General features: G+C 49.6%; 1 protein-coding gene and 1 long non-coding RNA gene across 7 annotated transcripts in view; one reads left to right on the forward strand and one right to left on the reverse strand.

Moving 5' to 3' along the window:
- Window positions 1–3,035: 3,035 nt before the first annotated feature.
- On the reverse strand, window positions 3,036–25,706 carry LOC144577884 (uncharacterized). 2 transcript variants are annotated; one of them, XR_013522719.1, is made up of 8 exons: window positions 24,562–25,706; window positions 23,402–23,905; window positions 22,602–22,757; window positions 20,901–21,000; window positions 20,130–20,276; window positions 19,694–19,813; window positions 8,271–17,151; window positions 3,036–6,405 (listed from the first exon to the last, which is right to left on the reverse strand). It is a non-coding gene; the product is annotated as an uncharacterized LOC144577884 (long non-coding RNA). The 2 variants fall into 2 exon arrangements; XR_013522718.1 differs by having other exon boundaries at window positions 23,402–25,706.
- Window positions 15,069–27,540, forward strand: part of LOC108593123 (intraflagellar transport protein 172 homolog) — a 43,578-nt gene continuing 31,106 nt past the window's right edge. For 2 of the 5 annotated variants that reach the window (XM_035255880.3, XM_035255881.3), the window contains exon 1: window positions 25,544–25,692. Coding sequence is in view for 3 of the 5 variants with exons in the window: in XM_078338948.1 (XP_078195074.1) it covers window positions 16,434–16,634; window positions 16,810–16,888; window positions 17,108–17,228; window positions 17,415–17,460 (447 nt within the window). In the remaining 2 variants the exon portion in view is untranslated. Of the gene's footprint in view, window positions 15,196–16,070; window positions 16,149–16,404; window positions 16,635–16,809; window positions 16,889–17,107; window positions 17,229–17,414; window positions 18,295–18,590; window positions 18,681–19,233; window positions 19,619–19,703; window positions 19,821–20,065; window positions 20,196–20,805; window positions 20,949–22,666; window positions 25,693–27,540 lie in introns of those variants that run through there. The other 3 variants (XM_078338950.1, XM_078338948.1, XM_078338949.1) reach the window with 3 other exon arrangements.

The following is a 27,540-nucleotide window of genomic DNA, read 5'->3' on the forward strand; positions in this document are numbered from 1 at the left end:
GCGAAACTCTGTCTCAGAAAAAAAAAAAAAAAAAAGAATCTTGTAGCAGGGCTTCATGGATTGGATTAAACTAAGGATCTGGTACGTCTATTTCAGAGTGTTGCTATGTAGTAAGGAGTTGCTGAGTCCTTGAGGCTGTTGTCCATGAGCCCGCCACTTAACAGCAGACGTCTTCCCAGCCAACTAACTGTCTTGCTTTTTTTTTTAGATGGAGTCTTGCTCTGTTGCCCAGGCTGAAGTGCAATGGCATGATCTCTGCTCACTGTGATAATCTCCACCTCCAGGGTTCAAGTGATTCTCCTGCCTCAGCCTCCTGAGTAGCTGGGACTACAGGTGTGTGTCACCATGCCTGGCTAATTTTTGTCTTTTTAGTAGAGATGGGGTTGTTCAGGATGGTCTCAAACTCCTGACCTCGTGATTCACTGCCTCGGCCTCCCAAAGTGCTGGGATAACGGGTGTGAGCCACCGCGCCGGGCCCCAAGTGCCTTGTTTTTAACACTGCAATAGTCATAGCACTGCACAGGTCAGTGGTGCCTGGTTGGAAGCCAAACATACAGATCCCTGAGTGAAATAATTCAGGCAGCTGCTAGATAGGGTCCGAGGGTGACTACGACTAGAGGCCCATGTGCCAGAGGCAAGATGCCCACTTGGAACTTTCGTCCCTTCATGGTTGTCAGTTGTTTTAGAACAGAACTAGGGCACTTACCAGGCACAATAAAACTGGATTTCTATACCGAGGCTTTGCAGTGATAGAAAGAAAAGCTAAGATCAGGGAAGGAGAGACCAAGGAAGGCCTTTGCATTAGCCGTGGTATTGAGAAGGCAGTTTGGGTAATTTTGTTTTGTTTTCTTTTTTTTTTTTGAGACAGAGTCTTGCTCTTGTTACCCAGGCTGGAGTACAATGGCACAACCTTGGCTCATTGCAACCTCCATCTCCAGGGCTCAAGCAATTCTTCTGCCTCAGCCTCAGGAGTAGCTAGGACTACGAGTGTGCGCCACCACACACGGCTATTTTTTTGTATTTTTAGTAGTGATGGGGTTTTACCAGGTTGGCCAGGATGGTCTCAAACTCCTGACCTCAGGTAATGTACCAGCTTTGACCTCCCAAAGTGCTGGGATTCCAGGCATGAGCCACCACACCTGGCCTGGGTAATTTTCTTCTATACCATCCCAGGTTTAAATTCTGGCCATTCTTCCATGTCTAGCTGAAATTCCACAGTCTGAAGGCATTTTTTTTTGTTCCCACTTATAGGCACCTTGCCATCCTCCGAATTTCTCAAGTACACTTCATATCTGTGTGGTCTGAGCAAATGGCTCCTGTCTTTTTCCCTCAGCCAGACCATCAGCTCTTTGAAGGTAGGGCTTTTGTTTCTGCTCTTTTGTGATTCCCTTTGTGCCCTCCCCATTCCCTGCCCCACTCCACCTCATACCAGGCACAGTAATAGGTACTCAATAAATATGATCATTACTTGACTAAACGACCCCCTCCAGCCACATTCACCTGCCTGTGAGCTATCATCTGTCCTTTATTCTTTATCACACGCTCCCTCCAAAATCAACATTCTAAGTGCTGTATTTCTGGGAGGCTCAGATATCAGTTATTTTTTTTTAAGGTTTTTAGCTGCATTGTGCAGTGGAGGGACAAATTCTAGGCCAGACCTGTGGTCAGAGCAGACGCAGAGTGGTCTGTGATAATCTCAATGCTCGTTCCAGGATCAGCTGCTGATGGCTGTGTCATCTCTGCTGTGGGACTTAGAGAAGGGCTGTGTTCTGGCAGCTCTACAGTAAAAGAAATATTATCGCAGTCTCCCAGGTTTTCTCAGGCAGCAGAAGGTAGTAGCAGACAACCCAGATAGTCATGAGCTGTAGCTGTTTAGGAAAAAATATAGGTGAGTGAATGAAGGAATGAGTGGAAGGAAGGATGGATGAATGAATGAGATCACAAATGAACAGCATGCTGTAGTTTTTTTGAGACAGAGTCTCGCTCTTGTTACCTAGGCTGCAGTGCAATGGCATGACCTTGGCTCACTGCAACCTCTGCCTCCCGGGTTCAAGTGATTCTCCTGCCTCAGCCTCCGGAGTAGCTGGGACTACAAGTGTGTGCCACCACACCCGGCTAATTTTTTATATTTTTAGTAGTGACAGGGTTTCACCAGGTTGGCCTCCTGGTCTCAAACCTGGATACGTGGGGTTTCCATTCTAACATTTTCCTTGCTCTTTTTGTGACTTGGAAAAATTGCCTGATGTCTTCTCAGTTTCCTCATCTATAAAGTGGGGTGAAAGTACATACTCCTCAGGGTGATGGAGAAGATCAACGGCGACTATGTTTGTGAAAGTACCTACTTCCTTTGAGGCCATGTCTAACACAGCCAGGGTCTCAGTGGATCTGCAAGGCTGGGTGTGATGGGCACATGTGCGTGTCCCCCATGCATGGGGTTTTAACTGACTGGGTTTTAATGTGGAAGGTGCCCACTGCATCCCATCTCCCACACTGTGATGATCGGCAGCTATTTCAGATGGGGAAGGCGGTTTCCCTGTGGGCTGGGCATGCACTGCAGCTGGAGTTGAGATTCTGCTTTCATGTGAGCTCGACTATGTGAAGACTGATGGTGGGCTCCGGCCAGTGGCACCATTGCAGTTTGCCTGTGTGGGAAGAGCAGGTGCCAATCTGATGAGCTCTGGGGTCGGGGTGGGGGGGTTTGGCTCAGCTGCCTGCAACAGCACTTAATTTGGGCGAGCCCAGCTGTTCCTCTCAAATGGAGACTTGCTGAGGGCGTGCCTCATGTTCCAGGATTCCTGGGGAGCTGCTGAAGCTGGGGAGGGGTGGAGGTACCTGACCCAAGCTCCCACAGCTACTCTGTCCCTGTGACTGGAAGCTGCAAACTTCCCCAGGGCTGAGGGCATGCTCTGCTGCTCTCTCTGTCTGCAGCCCCAGCTCTGCCTCCTGAGCAGATACTGTGTGGCTCCGAATCAGTGGCTTCATGCCTCTGAGCTTCACCCTCCTCGTTGGTAGAGAGAAGACAGTAATACCTATCTGGAGAGATTGGTGTAATGATTTAATGTTAATTACTGTTTATTGAGTGCTTTCTAAGAGTGCCAAACACTTTATAAACACTTTACAAACGTGATTTCAACAGCAAACCTGAGAGAGAGGCGGTCTACCTGCCATTTTACAGCTGAGGCAGCTGAAGCTCAGAGAGGTTAGGGAACTTGGGCCGCACAACTGGTAGGTCGCAGGACCGGTTCGTACCAGCTCTCTGCCTCTTTGCTGTCCTCAGGTTGCTTCCTGCAGTGGATGAGACGAGAGGCGAGGAGCACCCGGCCTGCAGTTGACTGGATCCGGATCTGACAGATCACGGGGAATTTGCTGAGAGGTTGGTTGGGGCTTTCTGGGGACTGGAAAAAATGGGGATTGGGTACAGAGGAGATTAGTAAGCCTGGGACCGTGCTCCCCAGACTTCTTAGGGGAATCGTCTGAGAGTCCAGGCTGTGGGAGATTTTTGGTAGCAGGCTGGTGACTCTTCTCCAGGTTCAGTCGGAGGGGAAGGCAGGTAATGATGCCGAGGGACACACGTATTCTGCAAGTTTGTGAGAAGCTCTGCAGGCTCAGATCCTGATGTCATTGGATGTGCCGTGGGTTCCCTGTACTGTAGGGAACATTTGAGAAATGTCATATGGATGTGCTCCTGCCATTAGGGAGCCCAGTTGTCAGACAGACACAGGCACAGGTGAGTGATTGGGAGCAGCAGCCAAGGCAGTGAGCAGTGCGGTGTGAGGATCTGCAGGGCGGGTGGGCGGAGGGTGTCCTGGAGTAGGTGGGGCTGCGGCTGAAGCATGGATAAGAAGTGATCAGTAGAGAGATGGCAGCTGAGGTAGTGAGACACATAGAGAGTGGCCTTTCCAAATTTGGGCCAAGGGCTCATTGTATTATGCTGGTCAACGTCTCCTTCACATTTTTAAGCATCCTGTGTTGGCCACTCTGATAGGAAGCTGCTGATACAGACGGCCCTGGGTCCCGCCTCCTGATGTCCTCCTGTCAAAGACAGACAGGCTGGTGCCCTCTTATGTGAAATGTCACCTGCAAAGCATTCTATGAAGCTATAAGCAGCAGAAAAGGTTCTGATGCCTGTATTTTTCACGTTCTCCTTATACCAGGGCTACCTATTGGCCTCAGAACAGAGGGTCCCTCTGGCTGAGAAACCTCAGATGTGGCTTTGCCAAATTGCTTCCTTCCTCCCTCCCCAAGGACACTCCCAATGGAAAGCCAGAGCTGCTCCAGCCTGTCTCGCTTGAGGCAGGTGCCATGGAAGGGCTCGTGCTCTTAGTCCACTCTTCTATCTCTGAGCTTGGCCTGCCCTCCTGGTTGGGCTGGAATTGAAAAACTGACTTTTCTCTCTGGAACAAATGGCAGTTTTATGGCTTAGGGTTTCAGCTCTCTGCAAGGCTCCCCGTCCCCAGGCACAGAGAGGGCAGAGTCGGCTTACCCCCACCTTCCAAAGCTGGAGGTGGGTGTTAGCACAACTCCCTCCAGCTGCCCCTGAGTCCACACAGCCGGCTGCTGCCTGCTGCCATCTGCAGCTCATTTCCCTGCTATGAACTTTGCAAACAACCTTTGTAATCATGTTTATGACCTCAGCATACATTTGCTGCAGGTTGAGGTTCCAGTGGTGATGAAAAGCTTGGCTACACAGCCAGCAGGTTGGGTTTCAAAATCTCAGCCTCACTGTGGATCCTTCCCTCCCTTCTTCTCTTCCTTCCCTTCTCTTCCCACCCCCTCTCATCCTGAAGAGGACTAGGATATTCCCTCATTTCCCTATGCTATTTACAGTTTGCAAAGCACTTTTATTGCTTCTGTAGGGAAGATGCATTATCTCCACTTTACAGGTAGGAAAACTGAGGGTCAGAGAGGCCAAGTGATGTGTCAGAGGCTCCTGGTTAGAAGCAGCTGAGCTGAGCCTGGAACCCTGGTTCTGGCCTGCCTCCTCTGCTGCCCTCACTCTGCTGGCAGCCGTGGTCTGGCTGGCATGACAAACGTCCTTCCTGGCATCTCTCAGTCCTCTCCTGCCCACCCCTGGGACAAAGTGGGCTGATTAATCTGTAGCTGCCAGGGGCCAACCTGCCTTGTGCTGAATTGTGGTCTGTGGCTTTTATTTATTCCCACGATGCCCTTTGTGACTGTCATTGAGTTTTTCAGGGCTAGCCCCTTCTCCTTGGCTAGTCAGGAAAACCAAACCCCAGATGGTGCTCCTCCCCAGAAAACTCTCCCACGTCTCATGGGGAGAGCCCTGGCTGGGAGTTGGGACTCCTGGGTTTAGATCTCAAGGTCAACTAGCCTATGTTCCCTGTTTCAGGTAAAATCCCATGCCCTCATTTCCCCACTCAAAAATAGGGGTGAAGGTTACCTCTTCGAGTTCCAGTCCCTAGTGGGGCAGCGTGAGTGTCCATTGGCAGAGTTAGCAGGGGTCATCCAGAGCAGCAGACACACTGCTTAGTGCTTCGCTCTTTCACCCACCAGTGTGCTGGCTGTGCATGGTAGACATGAGTGCCTGGAGGGACTGGCCTGGTGTCTGTACAGCATCTTCACCCCCAAGATGTTTCCTCACTTCAGGTTATCTCTAGTTTCTCCCAGAGGAGTTCGGGTGGTCGTCTTCTCAGCCCGCAGAGGGGTAGGTGGGTTCCACAGGCACCCAGTGTGGCAGGACATGGCTGGCATTAGACCTGGGGGCACCCTGATTTGTCCCTCCATCCTGCTTTCTGTTTTCCAGGCCTGACTCCATCATCCTGGGAGAGAAGAAGGCGAGCACACTCTCCTCCCTCATGAAAAAGAGGGAGAAAGGCAAGGCATGGAGGGTGCCAGTGGAAAGAGAGTGGCTGGGCTGTTTTCACATCCTTGCTGGGAATGCAGGGCAGGAGCCTGGCTGTCTGGGATGTGGCCCCCGTCTGAGCCAGGCCTGAATGTGCATGCTGCATGACTGCCACCTCTGTTGTCTGTGAAAAGCACACACTGTACACCTGTGCAGAGGGGACACGCCCTGTTGGTCCTAATTTTTACCGTCAGTAATATGATCATCATAGCATCTCTATTCCCATCTTCCCAGCCCCCCGTGGGGAGAGGTGTCTGCCAGGCAGCCACCACGTCCCCGCTCTGCTGCCTGAGGTGGATCCCAGCAAACAGGCTCCGAGGGAGGGGCTCTCCTTTTCTGCCTTTTAGAAGTAGCAGCAGCAGTGACTTCTGGACATCTCTTTGCTGGCTCTGCTGGGCTTTCATGTGGTGTGAACTGGGTAGGGGTTAGCTGCATAGGTGCAGACAGTGGCGTCGCTGGGGCTGAAACCCAGGAGTCCTGGTTCCTGGTCTGCTCTCCTGGACTTGGTCTTCTTGGAGGGTCATCAGAGCTTCTGACGGGGTCTTGACAGGAGGGTGAGGAAAAGGGAGAAAAGCAAGGGGCTGAGTGGGGGTGAGGAAAACAGCCAAGGGTATGGACATTTTGAAATCGAATAAAGGCAAAAGAATGCTGGCTATAGGGCATCACTAAGATGACAGGCACAGAGAAGGTTGACAAAGAGGGACAGGCACCATGGCCTTATGTAGTCCTGTTGTTATTACTCCCCCTTTTCCTCTTAGCTTTTTTTTGTGGAAATTTTTAAACATGCACAAAAATATGGTGAATAATGTAGTGAACCCTTGTGTAACCCTCACCTGGCTGCCACTTTCTACTGTGACTGTATTCCATCTAGTCTCACTCCTTTTTTTCCCTCCTGGAGCATTTTCTTTATTTGAGCTGTGGTCTGATTCTGTTGCCCAGGCTGGAGTGCAGTGGGGCGATCTTGGCCACCTCCTTTGTGTCTCAGCCTCCCAAGTAGCTGGGATTACAGGTGTGCACCACCACACCCGATTAATTTTTGTATTTTTAGCAGAGATGCGTTTTACCATGTTGGCCACACTTGTCTGGAACTCCTGAGCCCAAGTGACCTGCCAGCCTCCGGGAGCATTTAAAGCAGATCCCAGGCATCCTACCATTTTACCCACAGCTACTTTTCCAACTCTTCAAGGAATATGTTTGCAGGTTAGGGGGAATGGGAGTCATGTGGACAGGGTGGGAGAGTGTGGGGTCAGGTGGAGGAGCAGCCTGAGAGCATGGTGGTTGCTGGGACAGTGGGCAGCCGGTGAGGAACTCCGCCCCGAGGGACCACCAGCAGTAGCTGTTAGCAATTGAGCTCTTGTATGGGCCGGTGTTGCTCTGGGCACTTCACTTAATCCTCATGGCCGTCTCTGAGGATGGTTCTGTCCTCATTCCTGTTTTATGGATGTGGAATAACATGCTCAGACAGGTTAGGTGCAGGCCGGAGCTCACACAGCTGGGTGGTAGTGAGGAAACCGGGATCTGAATCCAGGTCTCAGCTCCGAGGCCTGAGTTATTTCTGTTGTTACCTCTGAGGGTTGTTAAGAGAGGGAGGCATCAGAACCGCTTTTCTACTTGGCCCCTTTGTGGCTTTTGGGGTAGCCCGTGGTTCTGACTGTGAGAGGGGTCTTCCTTGCCCATTGAAAGGCTTGTTTTCTTGTTTAAAGTGTGTGTATGTATAGCTATACTTAGAGACAGTCTCACTCTGTCACCCACCCAGGCTGGAGTGCAGTGGTGCAATCATAACTCACTGTAACCTCAACCTGGGCTCAAATGACCCTCCCACCTCAGCCTGTGTAGCTAGTACTACAGGTGCTGGGACTATTAGCCACAGTGCCTGACTAATTTAAAAAAAAAATAAATTTTTTTTTTGAGACGCAGTTTTGGTCTTTCTGCCCAGGCTGGAGTGCAAAGTATGATCTCGGCTCACCGCAACCTCCGCCTCCTGGGTTTAAGCGATTCTCCTGCCTCAGCCTCTGGACTGAGATTACAGGCACCCACCACCATGCCCGGCTAATTTTGTATTTTTAGTAGAGATGGAGTTTCTCTATGTTGGTCAGGCTGGTCTCAAACTCCAGACCTCAGGTGATCTGCCCGTCTTAGCCTCCCAAAATGCTGGGATTACAGGCTTGAGCCACTGTGCCTGGCCCGTTTTAAAAAATTTTTAGAGACAGAGTTTCATTATGTCGTCTAGGCTAATCTCAAACCCCTGGTCTTAAGGGAGCCTCCCAGAGTGCTGAGGTTGCCGGTGTGAGCACGTGGCCTAAAGTGTATATTTAGGATCAAAGTGAGTCTTTAATCTTCTCTTGCCCAGGTGGGGCATCTCCCTACATCTTTCCCCACCTGCCTGTGTCTGGCTGGGTGGACTCACCTGTTCCTGAGTTGGTGGAGGCGGTGCTGAGAATGGTGCTTTCTTCTGGTGGGAGGAGAGTAGGTGCAGAGGCCCCGGGCTTCCTGGTATTAGCCACCTCTCATTTTCGGAGGAATATATGCTCTCCACTTCCAGCCCTTGGAGAAGGGAGGAAAGAGGGATCTAAGCCAGGATGCTGCTCTCTGTGTCTTGGCATTGCTCTGAATGACTTTCTTCTCTCAGCCAGAGCCAGCCAACACTGAGAGCACCAGCCTTTTCCCTGGTGGGCCGTACTGCCCCCCCACCCCACAGCATCTCCCTTTTCCCCAGCTTTACATTAGGACAGACCCTCTTACAAAGCAGGAGGGGTGTCAGCCAGCCAGCCTCCTGCCGCCTTCAGCATATGGGGATGCTGAGCTCACCCCTGGTCTCCTGAGGAGGAAAAGCCAGGGTCCCTGGGTCCAGTTCTCTGACTTCCCATGGTCAGCCCTTAGAGGATGAGGCTCTCTGTAAAGTGTACTCGAAGGGAAGACTGACAGGTGCACTTTTGGATGCCACACTGGACTTGAGCGTCCTAACAATACAGCTCAGTATCACTGGCGTCTTCATCTTCCCTCCTCTCTGGAATGGGAGCGCTGCATCCTCCGCTCTTCAGTAATGTCCCGTGTGGTCATTGCTGCCTCCTGCTGAGTCCCCTCGGGTGTATGGCCATGTGCACCTACCTCCCCTGTATCATCCTCACCTGATTCTCATGGGACCCTGGAAGGAAGTGACAACTGTTTCATTTTATAGTTCCGCGGCAGATGACGTCCAGGGTAAGAGCCATTAAATTACTTTGTCAAGGTCAAATGGCTGGTCCATGAGGGAGGAGACGTTTAAACCCAGGGCTGTCTGGCTTCAAATCTCCACTCCTCACGCCACGCCAGCCTGTCTTTACTGCACTGTGGTATTAAACACGAGCACAAGGTTAACTGCTGTGATTTAATGTGTGTTTTGTATATTACAGCAATAGCACTAAGATGGCAAGGAAGTTTGAGAGTTGTGGCTTGCTCGCTGTTGCTGTAACTAGGTTTGTATAAGAAATATTAGTGATCAATAAACATGAGAAGGAACACAGAACCTCACTAGTAATCAAAGAAATTCAAATTATGGCAACAATAGTATGCTAGTCTTGCCTTTCTTTTTTCTTTATTACTATTATTATAGAGAGAGAATCTACCTTGTTGCCCAGGCTGGAGTGCTGTGGTGCAATCACAGCTACTGTAGGCTCAAATTCCTGGCCTCAGGTGATTCTTCTGTCTCACCCTCCCTACTAGCTGGGACTATACAGGTGCACACCATCTCGGTTTCCAACAGCACAGATTTTTAAGCTGATAATTGCTAATATGATACAGCCCTTTACTCCAGCACTGGTAGAGGATAACATGTCAAAACCTTTGAGAAAAACTGCTTTGCAGAGACTATGAAAAGCCTTAAGAACTAAGGCTAAAGGTACTAAAGGTCTATCCTCAGACCAGTAACTGCACTTCTAAAACTCCGTGCTAAGAAAACAATAAGAAAAGGTATCAAATATTTTATGCATGAAAGTGCTCATTAAGGAGCAATTTATAATAAAATTTAAATATCTTACATTAGGAGAACATTTTATTTATTTTTAATTTTTTGGGACAGAGTCTCACTACACTGCTCAGGCTGGAGTGCAATGGCGTGATCTCAGCTCATTGCAACTCCCCCCCCCCGGGTTCAAGTGATTCTCCTGCCCCAGCCTCCTGAATAGCTGGGATTACATGTGCACACCACCACACCCAGTCAATTTTGTGTTTTTAGTAGGGACGGGGTTTCACCATGTTGGCCAGGCTGGTCTCGAGATCCTGACCTCGTGATTAGTGCGCCTTGGCCTCCCAAAGTGCTGGGATTATAGGTGTGAGCCACCGCGCCCCACCTCTTATGAGCTTTTCCACCTTCTTCCTTATTGCGAGTGACTGCACAGTGGCCAATTTCCACGTCTTGTTGTCTGCTGGGCTCAGCCATCATGTGGTGATGACCCTACTGTTTGTGGAGCATCTCTCATAGGCAGGCATGGAGCAGGGTGCTTTACCACCTCACTGAATTTCCCATACAACCCCAGGACCTGGGGCTCCTGTCTTTCCTTGTTTTGCACATAAGGGGGTTCAGAGAAGTTAAGTAACTTGCTTGGGATTCACAGCAGTTTGTGGGGCACCAGCTCTGCCTGACTTGAGGCCCTCACTCTTCTCACAGGGCTGCACTCGTCCCTTCATCCCCACGTGGCTGAGCCCTGAGTCCAGGAGATAGAGCTGTTGGTTGAGCAGCTGAGTGTGTGCCCAGATCACAGTGCAGGGGAGAAGCAGCCAGGCCTCAGCCCCTCCACTGTCACCCTCCTGGCTCCCTTTCCATGGGCTGGCCTTGCCTGGGTTGGACTGAGCAGGGCAGTGAAGGCCCTGTTGGTTTCCTCTTTCCTCTGAAATGAGGTGTTGGGCAGACAGAGAGCCCGAGCCAGGTGCCAGTGATGGGTGGCAGAGGGGCACGAGGAGACCAAGCTAGCTCAAGGGCACCGCCTCTGAGAAGCCGGCTCTGATTGCGCTGTCCTGAGGCTCCCCTGTGTCACAGGCCCTGTTGCTCTGCACTCCTGGGAACCAAGGGCTTACCAGCCAGCCTTAGCTGTCGGTCATAAGCTCTCTGGTGCCTGGCACCTGGGTGAGGCTGTCCTTTCAGCTGGCCCCTTGGGACTGCTGGGTTAAGTGTTAGCAGCAGGGCCTGTCTGGGGGTGCCTTGCCCCTACAGTGCACTCCCAGGTGGAGGGTGCTTACGTGATGCTGATTTCCACCCCAACAGCCTGCGCAGAGGCAGGGAGATGGCTGTGTCTGTGACTTAGGCTTCCTGACCCAGGCGCCTGTCCTTTCCCCCAGAGACCGTCAGCCGCATGGACTCTGGTCCCTGCAAGTAGGCAAGTCCAGGCTGACCTCATCCTCTTCCTGGATCTCCTTTTCTTTCTCTGAATTTCCAAAGCCCCTCATGCATTTCCTCAAAGCCTGTGGACATCTGGGGAGGTGGGGAGGGTGGAAGCCCTGCCCACTACCTCTGTGCCCCAGTGGGCAGGAGGCCAGGTTGGTCTCTGCCAGCAGCAGCCCTGGAGCTGGGTCCCAGCCCTCCCCCGATGGCCTGAGGTGCACAGATGGGAGGATCAGAGGCAGCTGGCAATGGGGACTGGGGCCTCTGAGGAGTGGCCCGGCAGCTCTGCTTTGGGAGAACATGCTTTTGGGTCACCTCCTGCCCTACCAGACCCTGTGCTCACAGACAGCAAGCGCCAGGTGGCAGCAGGTCCTGCCAGATGGCAAGGCCCCAACGCTCCCAGAACCAGGACCGTGTGGTGGCTGGTCTTTTTAGTCATAGTGTGAGATTGGATAAGGCGGGCACAGGTTCACAGGGGCCAGTTCCTGCTGGAGCTCGGTAGCAGGGAATGGAGGGCGTGTGGTTGACTAGGCTTGCACCACCCCAGCCAGGCTCGGGAAATGATTCCTGTGGAGTCCGGAGTCTCAGGGGCTTCCTTGCCAGGGCTCTCCCCTCCCCATCCCCTCCTGGGGCAGTTGACCCTGTCTCATGTCTCAGCATCCAGCAGCCTGTGGGGGGAGCTTGGGGGCCTCTCTGCCATCCTCTCTCCCTCTCTCTGCCTTTCTTCTTGGCCCTGGGAAGGAGGACATTGGGTCTTTCCAAGGATTCTGGTCAGTGCTCCTGGGAAGAAGAGGAAACACCACCTGTGCTCCCTCCTACCTAGGCAGGTGTGTTCTCTCTGCTGCTCGCTGGCAGTGCGTGGTTCTGGAACTCAGCACATACAAGGGCAGGTCTGGCTTAAAGGATTTCATTTTAAATCCCTTAAAACTAAAGGATTTTGGCCAGGTGCAGTGGCTCACACCTATAATCCCAGCACTTTGAAAGGCTGAGGCGGGTGGATTGTGAGGTCAAGAGATTGAGACCATCCTGGCCAACATGGTGAAACCGCATCTCTACTAAGAATACAAAAAATTAGCTGGGCATTGTGGTGTGTACCTGTAATCCCAGCTACTTGGGAGGCTGAGGCAGGAGAATTGCTTAAACCTGGGAGATGGAGGTTACAGTGAGCTGAGATCGGGCTACTGCACTTCAGCCTGGCGACAGAGTGAGACTCCGTCTCAAAAACAAAACAAAACCAAACCTAAAGGATTTTATTTTAAGGAAATTAAATTTTCTTTAATTTCTCTGAAGGAAGGAGGCCCACCCATGCTAGATAGGCAGCTCCATCAGGCACTGGTGATAGGGGCCATCTGTGGAGGTCAGGAGCCCCCCGAATGCCTGCTCCCCTCCATGGCACACTGTGGCATTCCCAGGAGTTTATCTGAGTTCTCCTGGTCTCCGCCGTGTTTTTTCCTGTGTCACCCGCTCGGTAAGGAGCCCTGTACCTTTGCCCATTGTGTAAAAATCAACTGCCCTCTGTTATCAGATCATTCTTCCAAGTTTCACGGGATGCCTGGGGGTCTGTTTCAGGATCTTAGACAGGTCTGTGTCGGTTTTCTTCATTGTCCTTGGTGATTTTCAGACTTGATCCAATGCCATCAGCCCTGTTTTTTCCAGAAGGGAGTTCCTGGCTAGTATTCACCCGTGATGTCTCATTCACGTCTTACCATTTCCTGTGCCTCTTGGGTGTCTGCTATGTTTCATGTGTCAGAGTGAGTCTCCCCAGTAGAGCTGGGGCACCGTGAAGGCAGGGGCATGGAAGGAGGAATAATGCACATACAGGCAGACCTTCCCACCACATGGAGAGACTCAGAAGCTCCGTCTCTGCTCCCATTCTAGTCCCGGCTGAGCCACGCTGAGGTCAGCTCCTCAGTGGCCACAGACATTGCCTGTCCCAGGATGGCTCAAGGCGCCAGGTCTGTGACACCAGAACCCTTTCTGCTCTGTGGCAGGAGTGCTGGAGGTGTGCAAAGCTGGGCTCTTGGACTTCAGTGTTACTGTTGGCTGCCAGGCTGCCAGGTTAGTGGACGTATTAGGGACAGCAGCCCGGAAGAAGGGCCTTGGACACTGGGAGAGACAAGGTGATAGGGTGGCCTATGGGGATGGCCAGGCTCTCTTCCATGCACCACCTTGTCTCCTGTCTGCCTCCCCTCCCTTCCCCGCTCCCTTCCTCGTTCTTTTCTTCCTTCCCCGCTGACTTTGGCAGTTATCTCAGTTGCAGGCACGCCCTCCCGCCACCCGGTCTCCAGGGGAGAGCTCTCAAGAAATTCCTCATTGCTGGCTGCATACCATCATGGGTTACTTAGAGGCTGGGGTATTTCTGACATCAAACACTGTCTTTTTCTTTTTTTTTGAGATGGAGTCTTTCTCTGTCACCAGGCTGGAGTGCAGTGGCACGATCTTGTCTCTCTGCAACTTCTGCCTCCCAGGTTCAAGCAATTCTTCTGCCTAGGCCTCCTGAGTAGCTGGGACTGCAGGTCCTCACCACCAGGCCTGGCTAATTTTGTAATTTTTAGTAGAGACGGGGTTTCACCATGTTGGCCGGGATGGTCTTGATCTTCTGATCTTGTGATCCACCTGCCTCGGCCTCCCAAAGTGCTGGGATTACAGGCGTGAGCCACCATGCCTGGCCCCAAAGGCTGTCTTTAGAGATTGTCAGAGAGCATTGGTGGCATGCAGAGCCACAGCAGAGACCACCTCCAGGACTAAGGAAGGGGACCGTCAGTGTACACCTGCTATGTAACACACGCTGTCCACAGAGCCCAGCATCTGGCAGCACAGGGAGCAGGGTGCTGTGGCCTTCCCAGCAATGAGGTACCCTGGAGATGAAACCCCATGGGCTGTGACACCCTCCCTGGTGTGTGTGAGTACCATGGGGGCTGAAGGAAGAGGAGGCAGGGTTGAGGGCTCTTGAATGGCTGATCTTGACAGATGATGGATGTGTCTGAGAAGGGAGAAGAAAGTTGGTTCTTAAAAAATAAAGTTTATTGGGCCAGGCACAGTGGCTCATGCCTATAATCCCAGTACTTTGGCAGATAGATCACTTGAGGTCAGGAGTTAAAGACCAACTTGGCCAACATGGTGAAACCCCATCTCTACTAAAAAGAAAATCTCATAATATTTTAAGAAGGTTTATGAATTTGTGTTGGGCCACATTCACAGCCATCTTGGGCCATGGGTTGAGCAAGCTTGATCTACAGTATTATATTACTTTATTTTTTATTATCTCTACTTTTACTAATTATCTGTCTCTATTAGAATGGAAGTTCTCTTGAGAGCAAGGCCCTCATCATCCCTTTTCTCCTATGTGTCTCCAGTGACAAGCACACTGCCTGGCACATCACATCATAGATGCACATCAATTTGTATTTGCTGAACCAATGAATTAATGACGATTCTGTAATAATATTATATTAATGTCTTTGCTTCCATGCCATAGGTGCTTTTCTGCTTTGGGCCAAGTAGCAAAAGCTCAATTCCTGCATGAGACCAATGAGATTGCAGATCAAGTATCCCATGAATATGCAAGTATTATGCTCCTGATTCATTCCATCTCCCAAACTGATTTCTTGTAGTATTCAGCCCCATGATTACTAGCTTTCCAGCCATGCCTAGTTTCCTTTACCCTGCCCACTCCACCTCTACCCTCCAGTCAGACCATTTCAGAGTCGCTGAACCTCAAACCTTTAAGCTCCATGAAGTGTTTTACCTTCCCAAATCTTTTTTTTTAACTTCCTGTTGATTTGTAAGGTCTTTTATTTTCTACATCCATCTGGCCTTCTAATCTCAGCCCTCACAGACAGAATGCAGCAACTACAGAAAAACCACAACCTCCTTTTCCCCCACAGGTAGAGAAGGGACAGACTTTCAGGTCTGAGCACGTCTAGCCATGCTGGGAAAGAACCACAAACTGGCCGAAATGATCTTTTTGGAACAGGTAACAGAAAAGAGGGACAGGATGCAGGGCGGGGGGATATGAGGGAAAAAGAGGGAAAAGGGGGTGCAAATGCAAGGGAGGAAAAGTGTACTGGTGAGCTATGTTTCCAAAGGTTTGGGGAAACCTTTCAGAGAGGTTTACATAGTTAATTTCACCCTTTCCCTAATTTCCTCCTCTTGGGTTAGTCCTTACTTTTCTAGACAAACTTCCTTCTTGGGCCTTTGATTACTTCTTTCTTTCATAAGCAGTCTACCACCTCTCCTCTAGTCCAGATCCTGTCTTTGCAATTCTTCTGCATAGGGGTAGATCCACGTTTTGTTTTTGGCTGGAAACTTACACAATTTGAGGAGCTCTCTTTAAGAACAGTTGCCTTAGGCTGGGCGTGGTGGCTCATGCCAGTAATCCCAGCCCTCTGGGAGTCTGAGGCAGGTGGATCACATGAGGGCAGGAATTCAAGACCAGCCTGGTGAACATGGTGAAACCTCACCTCTATTTAAAAAAAAAAAAAAGCCAGGTATGGTGGCACATGCCTGTATGTAATCCCAGCTACTTGAGGCTGAGGCGGGAGAATCGCTTGAGCCTAGGAAGCAGAGGTTGCAGTGAGCTGAGATCGCACCCCTGCCTTCCAGCCTGGGCAACAGAGTAATCCTACATCTCAAAAACAAAGAACAGTTGCCTTGGAAAGGGCTTGTGCAAATAAGGAGCCCTGAATCTTAAGCTTTTTTAAGTTTCCCAATATTTTTGCTGGTATAGTGGTTAAAAGGTAAGGTTTTTGGTCCTCATGTGCTGACATCTTAGCCAGGCTGAGGAGAACTTGCTGCTTTCTGATCCTCATATCCTTCTGTCATCCTCTCTGCTCTGCCTGTTTCCCCTAGAATGCTGTGGAGGAGGCCATGGGCATGTACCAGGAGCTACACCATTGGGATGAGTGTGTCGTTGTGGCTGAAGCCAAGGTACCCGTTTTGTCTTCTCCACAGTTGTTCAGAATTTGGTTCTGCCAGTTTCAAAAAACCTTCTTTTGTCAAGGCCATAGAAACCAGAACAGGGTTGGGGCTTGGACTTGGTATGGTGCGGAGTTAGGATACTGCTGACCCAGGAGGGTTTCCCTTGTTATAGAGGGATTAGAGAAGCATGAGAGGCACAAGGGTAGGAAGGGATGTGACTCCTAGTTCTCCTCTGTGCGTGTCCAGGGGCATCCAGCCCTGGAGAATCTACGCCACAGTTATTACTAGTGGCTGATGGACACAGAGCAGGAGGAGCGAGCAGGTGAACTACAGTTGAGCCAAGGAGATGGGCTAGCAGCCTTCAGCCTCTACCTCAAAGCTGGGCTCCCTGACAAAGCTGCTTGGCTGGTGCTGTCCCTAGAGGAACTGCTAGCCAACACAGAGCTGGTAGAACACATCACTGCAGCCCTTATCAAGGGGGAACTCTACGAAAGGGTATGCTCACTTCCTCCTCCTAGCCCTTATCTCCAGAGCTCAGGACCCTTCTCTCGCCCAGAGGAGTCTCAGGGCACAGAGCACTTCCTGACTGCTGGTGTTCCCTTGTTTTTGGAGCTAATACTTGATTCTTTGTGTTGTAGGGGTACCATAGTAATGTGGTATGTGTTAACAGGCAGGTGATCTCTTTGAGAAGATTCACAATCCACAGCAGGCCCTGGAGTGCTACCGTAAAGGGAACGCATTCATGAAAGGTACTAGCCCCCCAGAAGCCATCCTTTACTGTTGTAGACTCTTGCCCATCTGTCTCCCCGGCACCTCTTGGTGCATGGGTTTAGGTTGCCTGGCTCCAGTTCTCCATTCCTCCCCATCGCACTTCTCCTTCTCACTCCATCCTTCATCTCCCTGTCCTACCTTTTTCCTGAGGTCCATCGCTGGAAGTCCGGGCTGAGCACCTTTTCTCTCCCTGGCAGCGGTAGAGTTGGCTCGATTGGCCTTCCCAGTGGAGTTGGTGAAACTAGAGGAGGCATGGGGGGACCACCTGGTGCAGCAGAAGCAGCTTGATGCAGCCACTAATCACTACATTGAAGCCAGGTATGGGAGTATGGGAGTGTAAAGGACATTTGGGTGTGAAGTGAGGGGCAGTGGAGCAAGTAAGGACACCAAGGCTGAAAAGAAGAGATCTCAAAATGTAGGTGGAAGTGTGCTTAAGGGGTCGCTTTACCTCCATTCATCTTCATCTTTCAGCCTACATATTTATATCTTTCCCAACTTTGCCAGGGGCTCCATTAAGACAATTGAGGCCACCCTGGGTGCCTGCCAGTAGAAGAAGGCAATTTGTATATTAGATCTACAGGACCGGAACACCCTGTCCAAATACTATCCTCTCGTGGCCCAACACTATGCATCTCTGCAGGAGTATGAGGTGAGGGAGAGTCCTTTCTGCAGCATGAGGTGGGTACAGTAGAGGATAACAGTGAGAGGACCCAAAGCAGGAAGTGGAGGAGTATGAGGTGAGGGAGAGTCCTTTCTGCAGCATGAGGTGGGTACAGTAGAGGATAACAGTGAGAGGACCCAAAGCAGGAAGTGGAGGAGTATGAGGTGAGGGAGAGTCCTTTCTGCAGCATGAGGTGGGTACAGTAGAGGATAACAGTGAGAGGACCCAAAGCAGGAAGTGGAGGAGTATGAGGTGAGGGAGAGTCCTTTCTGCAGCATGAGGTGGGTACAGTAGAGGATAACAGTGAGAGGACCCAAAGCAGGAAGTGGAGGAGTATGAGGTGAGGGAGAGTCCTTTCTGCAGCATGAGGTGGGTACAGTAGAGGATAACAGTGAGAGGACCCAAAGCAGGAAGTGGAGGAGTATGAGGTGAGGGAGAGTCCTTTCTGCAGCATGAGGTGGGTACAGTAGAGGATAACAGTGAGAGGACCCAAAGCAGGAAGTGGAGGAGTATGAGGTGAGGGAGAGTCCTTTCTGCAGCATGAGGTGGGTACAGTAGAGGATAACAGTGAGAGGACCCAAAGCAGGAAGTGGAGGCCAGTTCCCCTGATCCTTCTTTCTGGGCCCCAAACAGCATCACAGCCTTGAATGAGAAAAGGACAGTTTGCTTTCCCAGTTTCACTCCAGCGTGACACAGATACCTCCCTTCACCCCAGATATATAAAGTGAGTCTCTAGCTCTGTTCCAGCCAGCATGAGTGATTCTTCATGAATAACTATATAAAATTGCTTTTGCATTGCAGGAACGTGAGGCCCTTTTGAATTCCACTGTATGGTCCTACTGTTTGGGGCTGGCCTTTCTTTTTAAATGGTACAATGTATGAGACACCTATACTCATCTTTTCTTCTCTGTTATTACAAGGTCATATCGCAGGCTCTCCACCATCCCAGCCAAGGTTTGTTCTTTCCTCATTCAACCCTGTTGCTCTGACCTTTTGTATCTACCTCTCATCAACTACAGATTGCTGAGGAGTTCTGTACTAAGGGAGACCGAACAAAAGATGCTATAGACATGTACACCCAGGCTGGCCGTTGGGAACAAGCCCACAAGGTAGAGATGGGTGGACTTCATGATAAGAGAACTCTGCCTTAGTGGCAGTGTGGCCTCATTCCTGGGTCTGTTTCTCCTCTTTGCTTGGCTCCGTGAAAGCTGATAAAAAATACCAAAAAACAGTCTGAGCCACTTTGAACCCTAGCCACAGAGAAAGGAAGGGATGAAGAGAGGTCTGGAAACAAGGGCCTATCTATCATTCTTGAAGGAACAGATGGGCTTGGGAGCTGCAGAATCTGAACTACCACTCCTGATGGCTCTGGTCACAATGATGACTTTGTTCTTGCCTTACGCTTCAGAGCCCAGTGGTTACAGTGGCAATGGGAGTGTATGTCCCAGCACAAGGCATTGCAGACCGTCCCACCTTAGCAGAATATAGTTCTTCCTCTGCTCCATAAGGACTTGGAATTCCCCGACCTGACTAGTAGAGTGGCAATGACCAAACACCTGTGATTGTTGGGAGAGTTCAGAGTTCCTGAAAAACAGGTTCCCTTGAAGCCCTGCTTCCCTGGGGAGTTGGACCTGAGGCTACCCTGCTTCTGTGCCTCCACAGCTGGTGATGAAATGCATGAGACCAGAAGATGTGTCAGTGCTGTACATCACTCAGGCCCAGGAAATGGAGAAGCAGGGCAAGTACTGTGAGGCTGAAAGGCGAGCCGTGGCCTCAGAGGAGGTATAGGGAAGAGATGAGATTTCATTGCTGGGAGGAGGGATGGGGCTCAAAATGTGTACCCTCTGCCCAGAAGGCAGTGACAGTAGGGAAATGGGTCTAGGAGGCCCCAGATTTATCTCCCTTCCCCCAGGCTCTATGTGACAGTAGAAGAGCCTGATCTTGCCATCACCATGTACAAAAGCACAAGCTGTATGATGACACGATCTGCCTGGTTGGGAAGCACCATCCAGATCTCCTCAGTGACACACACCTACATCTGGGCAAGGTGAGCCCTTCTCCTGGCTCTATGTATCTCTTCTCCAGCCAGGCTCCACCTCCCCATCCCTCCATCTTGACTCACCTTCTTGCAGGAGCTGGAGGCTGAAGGCCGACTACAGGAGGTCGAGTACCACTACGTCGAGGCTCAGGAATGGATGGCAACAGTGAACATGTACCAAGCCAGTGGGCTTTGGGAAGAGGCCTATGGGGTAAGGAATTCAGGCCACAATGAGGGATACATGCATCCTTTTTTCCCACAGTTTTTTTTCTTTTTCTTTTTCATTCAGACAGGGTGTCATTGTCACCCAGGCTGGCGTGCAGTGATTCAATTATAGCTCACTGCAGCCGTGACCTCCTGGGTTTAAGCAATGGATCCTCCCACTTCAACCTCCTGTGTAGCTGGGACTATAGGTGTGCACACCACACCTGGCTAATTTTTAAATTTTTTTTACAGAGGCAGGTTTTCACCATGTTGCCCAGGCTGGTCTTGAACCCCTGGGCTCAAGCAATCTACCTACCTTGGCCTCCCAAAGTGTCGGCATTACAGGCATGAACCACCATCCAGCCCTTCTTTCCCATTTTAAGTGAGTAATTCACAATCAGTCAGAGCATCTTTGAAAATGGAGTGAAGATCAGAGTCTCTCTTGCCAGAACCACGTTTACATCTATATACAGAAAATGTCACATAATTTTGAGGGTTTGTGGCAGGTGAAGCCTCTCCTTGGACCCTAAGTACTTGAACCTAAGTTAAGAAACCCTGAGATGTAGCCTTCTTCCTGTTAACTTTTTATTTTATTTTATGAGATGGAGTCTCACTCTGTTGCCCATGCTGAAGTGCAGTGGCACGATCTTGGCTCACCGCAGCCTCTGTCTCCCAGGTTCAAGCAGATCTCCTGTAGTTCCAGCCTCCCGAGTAGCTGGAACTATAGCCACTCACCACCATGCCCAGCTAATTTTTGTATTTTTAGTAGAGATGGGCTTTCACTATGTTGGTCAGGCTGGTCTCGAACTCCTGGCCTCAAGTGATCGGCCTGCCTCTGCCTCCCAAAATGCTGGGATTATAGGCATAAGCCACCGCACCCAGCCTCTCCCTGTTAATTTAGAACAGTTACTGGATCCTTGTCAAAGCCAAGGTCAGAGATGAGAAGAGAGCAACTCTGTATTGGAGGATTATTGAGTGAGTTTGCTTTACAGGTGGCCAGGACTCAAGGAGGGGCTAATGCCCACAAACACGTGGCCTATCTGTGGGCAAAGAGCCTGGGAGGAGAAGCTGCAGTTAGATTGCTTACCAAGCTGGGACTCCTGGAAGCTTCTGTTGACCACTCTGCAGACAATTGGTGAGGCCCCGAACTTTCTCTCCATGAGCCCCATCCCAGCCAGAGCCCCTTTCTAGATAAAGAAAATTTATGTATAACTGAAAAATATTTCCAGAAGCGGAGACAAGAATAAAGAAATGTAGTAAAGGAAGATCCTTGGAAGGACATGAGAGAGTGGCAAGAATAAATGAACTGCTCCTATTCCCTAGGGGCTCCGAACAGTGTTTAAGTTTTGGCCGTTCTAAGAAGGGTGGAGAGGGAACAGATTGTAAAGCTAGCACTGCAGACTGCTCTAAGCCAGTCACTTGCTTCTGGGTAGTGGAAGTGTGATTCTGTCAAATTCAAAGCGTACTTTTGTTTTTTTGGAAGCACCAGAGCTCATGAGGTATTTTATTTGTAAATATGTATTACATCTCTAGAGAAAGAATCCCAGGATTTTCCCTCCGATGTGTTGTTGTCTTGCTTCTTCATGGTCCATTATGCCAGCTGAGTTTGTCAGTACAATAAAACCAAACCGGTGGCCAGGCACGGTGACTCACACCTGTAATCCCAGCACTTTGGGAGGCCGAGGCGAGTGGATCTTGAGGTCCAGAGTTCGAGACCAGCCTGGCCAATATGGTGAAACCCCCATCTCTACTAAAAATACAAAAATTAGCTGGGCATGGTAGCAGGCACCTGTAGTCCCAGCTACTTGGGAGGCTGAGGCATGACAATCGCTTCAATCTGGGAGACAGACGTTGCAGCAAGCCAAGATCCTGCCATTGCACTCCAGCCTGGGCAACTGAGTGAGACTCCATCTCAACAACAACAAAAAACCAAACTGGCCGGATGGGAGCAAATTATTCTGCCATTTTTCTAGATACCTGAGTTGCATGTCAGATCTGGGGCTGATTGCTCCACACTTGTTCAGCCTGCCTGTGAGGTTCACAACAATTTTCCTAGCCTATGATCATCAGTGATTTCAAATTCACCCAGTGCATTTCATCATCACAGTTAGAAACCAGACGAGGACTTTGGAGCACAACCTGATAAGAACCTCTCTTTCTGGCATTGATGATGCTCTTGAGAGCATCAGTCAGAACATTTATGTGCACCACTGTGGCAGTGCAGAAAGATGGCGGAAAGAGCAAAGTGAACTTTTCTTAAAGCAACTGTTATGCCAATCGTGGAGTCTGATACTGAGGGTGATCTTGCTCATTTTTTGGGGAGACTTTCTGATAATGTAGCTGGGGCTCAGGAGGAGGTGGTGAGCACCAGGATACCTCCTGGCCCTATCAGCATAGGACTGAGAGGCTCACTCCTCCCTTCCCTTCGCAGGCCCATTCTCCTTCCTCAGGAGCAGCTGGCCTCAGGGAAGGCATAGGCTTTTCCAGACGTCTCTTGATCCACACCGACAGTGACGTGGTCTTCACAGGGCTGCCTGCCTGTCTTCCTCTTTATCTCTATGCTTTTCTGTCACTTCATGTCTGTTATCCTTAAACCTGTCACTTCTTCTCCCCTCAACCCTGTCCTTTCTCTGTTTTGTCTTGTCTTGTTCGTTTTATGAAGGGAAGTGTGAAGTAAGAAAACTTTATCTGCACCTTCTGTTTCAGCTCCTTTGAATTTGCTTTTGAACTCTCTCGGCTGGCCCTCAAGCACAAAACCCCCGAGATGCATCTCAAATACACTATGTACCTGGAGGATGAGGTATGGGTGTGATTTGGACCCTGACCGCAGAGTCCTCTTGTTCCATCCCCTAGTGCACTGCTGCCCGGTGTGCAGACCCCGGTCTCGTGGCTGCCTGTGATGCCAGTCTCCTTCTCATCACGCACAGCTGTCCTTCTCCCTGTGCTGAGATTCAAAGAGGCTGAAGCTGAATTCATCAGAGCTGGTAAACCCAAGGAAGCAGTCCTCGTGTGAGTTTCCCCATACATTCCTTAATCCTGTTTTCCCAGTCCCAGTCCCAGGATCTTTCATGATTATCTTGACCTTCATTCAAACCTAGAACAAATCAGTGTTACACCCCTCAGTGACATGGCCGTTTGTCTCCCTGAATTGGGGCCTTAGTCCTATACTCATTCTCTCCTCTGTCCCCATTTGGGGGCAGGTTTGTTCATAATCAGGACTGGGGGACAGCTCAGCGTGTGGCCGAGGCCCACGTGAGGTGCTTGTGTGACAGGCTTGGAGGGCCTCGGGGGAGGACTTTCAGAAAGCAGAAGGGCTGCTGCTCCAGGCCCAGAGATCAGGCCTGACTCTCCATTATTATAAGGTGGGGCACTGGATTCAGGGCCATGAGGGGACAGAGAGAGTCTGAGAGCCCACAGATAGCCACAGTGACCCCTGGTATGAAGAAAGATCAGGGAGATTAGTACTGGGGAGTGGGAAAGACAGGAAAGAGGAAGGAGAAGAGAGGTCTAAGGACCCAGAAGTCTGTGGACCAGGGCACCTGTGTGGCAGTGGGAAGCTGTCGTGCCTTGCCTCTGCGTTCTTGATACCTGGAAATCTGAGCAGAAGGCTGGATTATGGAGTGATGCACTGCAGATCTGCAAGACTATGTGCCCGGCCAGCTGGAGGCTCTGCAGGAGGAGTATGAGCGGGAAGCTACTAAGAAGGGGGCCAGGTATGAGGCCAGAGGTCCAGCAGCAGTGGCAGGGCTGGGAGGGTCATGAGGCGTGCACAGGATAGAGCATGCTGCCCCCGCATGCCTAGTCCCAGTGCTCTAATCTCCACAGGGGTGTGGAGGGACTTGTGGAAGAAGCTCGACACTGGGAGCAGGCTGGAGAGTAGAGCCGTGCCGTGGACTGCTACCTCAGAGTGCAAGACTCTGGAAACAGCGGCCTGAGGGAGAAGTGCTGGATAAAGGTGAGGGCAGAAGGCCCTTTCTGGCCCTCCTTCTTCCTAGGCCTCCATTCACACTCAGCTTCCCTTCTCACACCTGCAGCTGTCTCCTCTGTGTCTTTTCCTTTTCAATCAGGTAGCAGGAATCTGTGGAGCGCCTGCTGGATAATAGAGTCAGAACCTCTGAAGGCTGTTAAACAGATATAAGACAGAGCCCTGACAGCTAAAAGTTAGGGGAGTTGGACTAGCACATGGCTCAGTTGATATCCTATCAGAGTAAAGACCAAAGTGCATGACTTAGAGTTAGGTATTATGGTGAGCAAAGAAAAGTCAAACTTGGTGTTTTCAAAGTGATTTTTACAACTTTAAAAACCACTGGGCTGGGCACGGTGGTTCACGCCTGTAATTCCAGCACTTTGGGAGGCTGAAGCGGGTGGATCATCTGAGGTCAGGAGTTTGAGACAAGCCTGGCAAACATGGTGAAACCCCGTTTCTACTAAAAATACAAAAAATTAGCCGGGCATGGTGGCCAAAGCCTGTAATCCCAGCTACTCAGGAGGTTGAGGCAGCAGAATCACTTGAACCTTAGAGACAGAGGTTCAAGTCTCCCAACTTCAATCCTTTTTCTTTTTTGAGATGTAGTTTTCCTCTTGCTGCCCAGGTTGCAGTGAGCTGAGATTGCACCACTACACTCTGGCTTGGGCAACAAGAGTGAGACTCCGGCTCAAAAAAAAGAGAAAAAACAAATCATGTCTTGATATGCTATCCTTTCAGACTTTGTTCCTACAGTACTACTTAATTCATTTTTCTAAAATACCATTCTGTTGGCTTCTGGTCAGCAACCTTCACAGTGATGACTCCGTGCCATCTATATATTGTCCAAAATGCTTCAGTTCTCTTAATGGCCCCAGACAAGGCTTTTAGAAAGCTCTGTGCTGCATTCTGGCATGTGTGGTGGTGCGTGCCTCTAGTCCCAGCTACTTAGAAAGCTGAGGCAGGAGAATTGCTTGAACCCAGGAGGTGGAGGTTGCAGTGAACCGAGATCATGAAACTGCACTCCAGCCTGGTGAAAAAGTGAGACTGTCTCAAAAAAGAAAGGAGAATGCTTTGGCCAGTTTTATTAATCTTTGTTATAGCATGAATTAATTCCTTGTACATTTTTTTGTTTAGTGAATTAGCCCTGGAGAATCCAGTCACGCCTAGATGACTTGACAGAATAAATGTTCCAGACTTTGAAAATGAGACTGTAGATTCTGGGGTAGAGTGATCCTCTAAGGTTATTTAATTTCCCTCTCTGACATCTCTTTTCTGTCCCAGGGCAATAGCAGCTAGGAAATGTGTCAAGCCTTAGATTTAGGAAACCATATGTCTCAAATGTTCTGAGAGTACCTACTTAAAATATCCTAGCTTTCTTTAGTTTACTTGATCTTGTATTCTAGTTTGTGGTTTGGGACATTAATTCCATACCTGGACTTCTAGGGAGTGACTGGCTCTAGAGAAAGTGCTTGCAGGGCCGAACAGGCCACTTGGAAGGCCTGCATCTTTGAAACCTTGCCTCTATACTCCCTACTTAATGACAAGCTGTCTAGCCCAATCCTACAAGAGTCATAAAGGAGTTCTTCCCTGAGTTTGGCTGTCAGAGCAGAGCCTATGGACAGCTGCAGGAAGGGGCAGCAGATGCTACTTTGGGTGTGGCTCAGAGAAGAGACCTAAGCAGACCTGGGAGAGCCCATTGTGATAGCACATGAAGTCACAGCCTGGAGGCAGAAAACTCCAGATGCTGAGAAGAGCATCTGGTTGAAAAATGGCACCAATTTGGGGGATGGACATCCCACTGCCGTCATGTATCAACCTTTTATTCTTATTTTTTTTTTTTATTTTGGGGCTTTGGATGCTGTTTTCTGGGACTCAGAGCTGGAAGCAGGTGCCAGCCAAGATAAACTCAGAGGTAAGTGATGTAGCCCTCCCTTGAAACTCACTGGTCCCTGCTCCTGAGGCCATAGAAACTCCTATACTTTGGGTCAGGGGAGGAACTGGATGTGGAGAGAGGGGAGCCCATGGATGTCTTCCTATAGGTCACTATAAACCATTTTCCCTTCAATTCATTTCAGCAGACCTTGAGCACCTATTATATATGGCAGTGTAGTAGACATTGAGGAAGAATAAAAAACTATCCCCACTTTCTAGGAGCTTAAGGTGAAGTCGGGGAGACAGATAGACACATAACTTCAAGGAAAGAGAATGTGTTAAGAGTTAGTAGATGTATACATGTTGCTAAAGACATGGGAGGTAGACAGCATTTTGAACTAGGGGGCTCTATAAAATGCAATCAGGAAGAGCTCAGGTTTGAGTGTGCTTCAGAGGAAGACTGGGATTTGGAAGGTGGTTGGGGTGAATAGAGGAGGGCGGTGGAAACCTTTAAAAAAGAGGGCATAAACTGGAAACAAGCATGGGAAAGGGAAGAGTATTGGATGTGTTTGAGGAGAGATGTCACCAATCTGGATGGAGTATAGAACTGTAGGGACTCAGAGCGAGAAAAGGTTGAAAAGTTGAAAGAGGTCACCTTGTAGAGTTTTGAACAACAGGTTGTACACTTTGTATAAATACAACTCTGCAATTTGAAAGACATCAAAGATTTTAAAGCCAGGTAAAAATGTGGATAGATCTGTGCTTTAGAGTAATGCTTCTCAAACTTTAACATGCATATGTATCACCTGGCGGGGGGGGTCTTGTTAAAAAGCAGATTCTGATGTAGTAAGTCTGGGGTAGCGACTGAGTTTCTACAGTTCTAACAAGCTCCCAGGTGATGCCGCTGCCCTTGGACCGGGACCACACTTTTAAGAGTGAGGCTTTAAATAACTCCAGCAGGCTTTTATTATAGTTCTCTGGCATAGCTAGGCCATTTTAATGGTTTAGTGGGAAAAAGGGAGGAAATAAAAGAATAAGAGCAATACGGTGAAAAAGAGAACATAGCCTGGCACGGAGGCTCACCCCTGTAATCCCAGCACTTTGGGAGGTTGAGGCGTGTGGATCACTTGAGGTCAGGAGTTCAAGACCAGCCTGGCTAACATGGTGAAACCCTGCCTCTACTAAAAATACTAAATTAGCCAGGTGTGGTGGCATGCACCTGTAGTCCCAGCTATTCGGGAGGCTGAGGCAGGAGAATGACTCGAACCTGGGAGGTGGAGGCTGCAGTGAGCCAGGGTGGTGCCACTGCACTGCACTCCAGCCTGGATGACAGAGCAAGACGCTATCACAAACAAAGACAGCACACACAGAACCCCCAAAGCTAATTATGTCACTCTGCTAAAAGTAACTAAGCACACTAAATTTCTCTGTACCCTATTGCCTGCAGCAGCATTTTTAAAACTTTTTAAATTCTCAAACTTCTTTCACTCTCATAATTTCGTCAACCTCCTTAGCAACTTCAAAAGCATTTTGTCCTTTGTTCATAACATGTTATTTTAGATAAATTTTATTTTAAAACAGTAACTTTTTATGATTGGAAAGTTATTTTAACATCATCTGCAAGAGTAAAAGACAAACATCTACTTTTTCTTCTGTAACAAGTGATGCATGACATTTAATTGACTTTAAGTATATTAGGTATGATTTTCCCAACTGGGTATGAGAAATGGCAAAGGTCCTGCTTTTGTTTTTTGTCTATTTCAAACATAATCTGGCTTAATCCTTCCTTTACCTAGGTTGGCAAAAAAAAAAAAAAAAAAAAAAAAAAAGTTCAACCTTTGTGTTGTGTAAGAATTCCAGAGTTTCTGCAGTTTATCCAGAGTAGAAG

The sequence above is a fragment of the Callithrix jacchus genome, chromosome 9 (assembly GCF_049354715.1).
Source record: "Callithrix jacchus isolate 240 chromosome 9, calJac240_pri, whole genome shotgun sequence".
In the NCBI taxonomy this organism is placed as follows: Eukaryota; Metazoa; Chordata; class Mammalia; order Primates; family Cebidae; genus Callithrix; species Callithrix jacchus.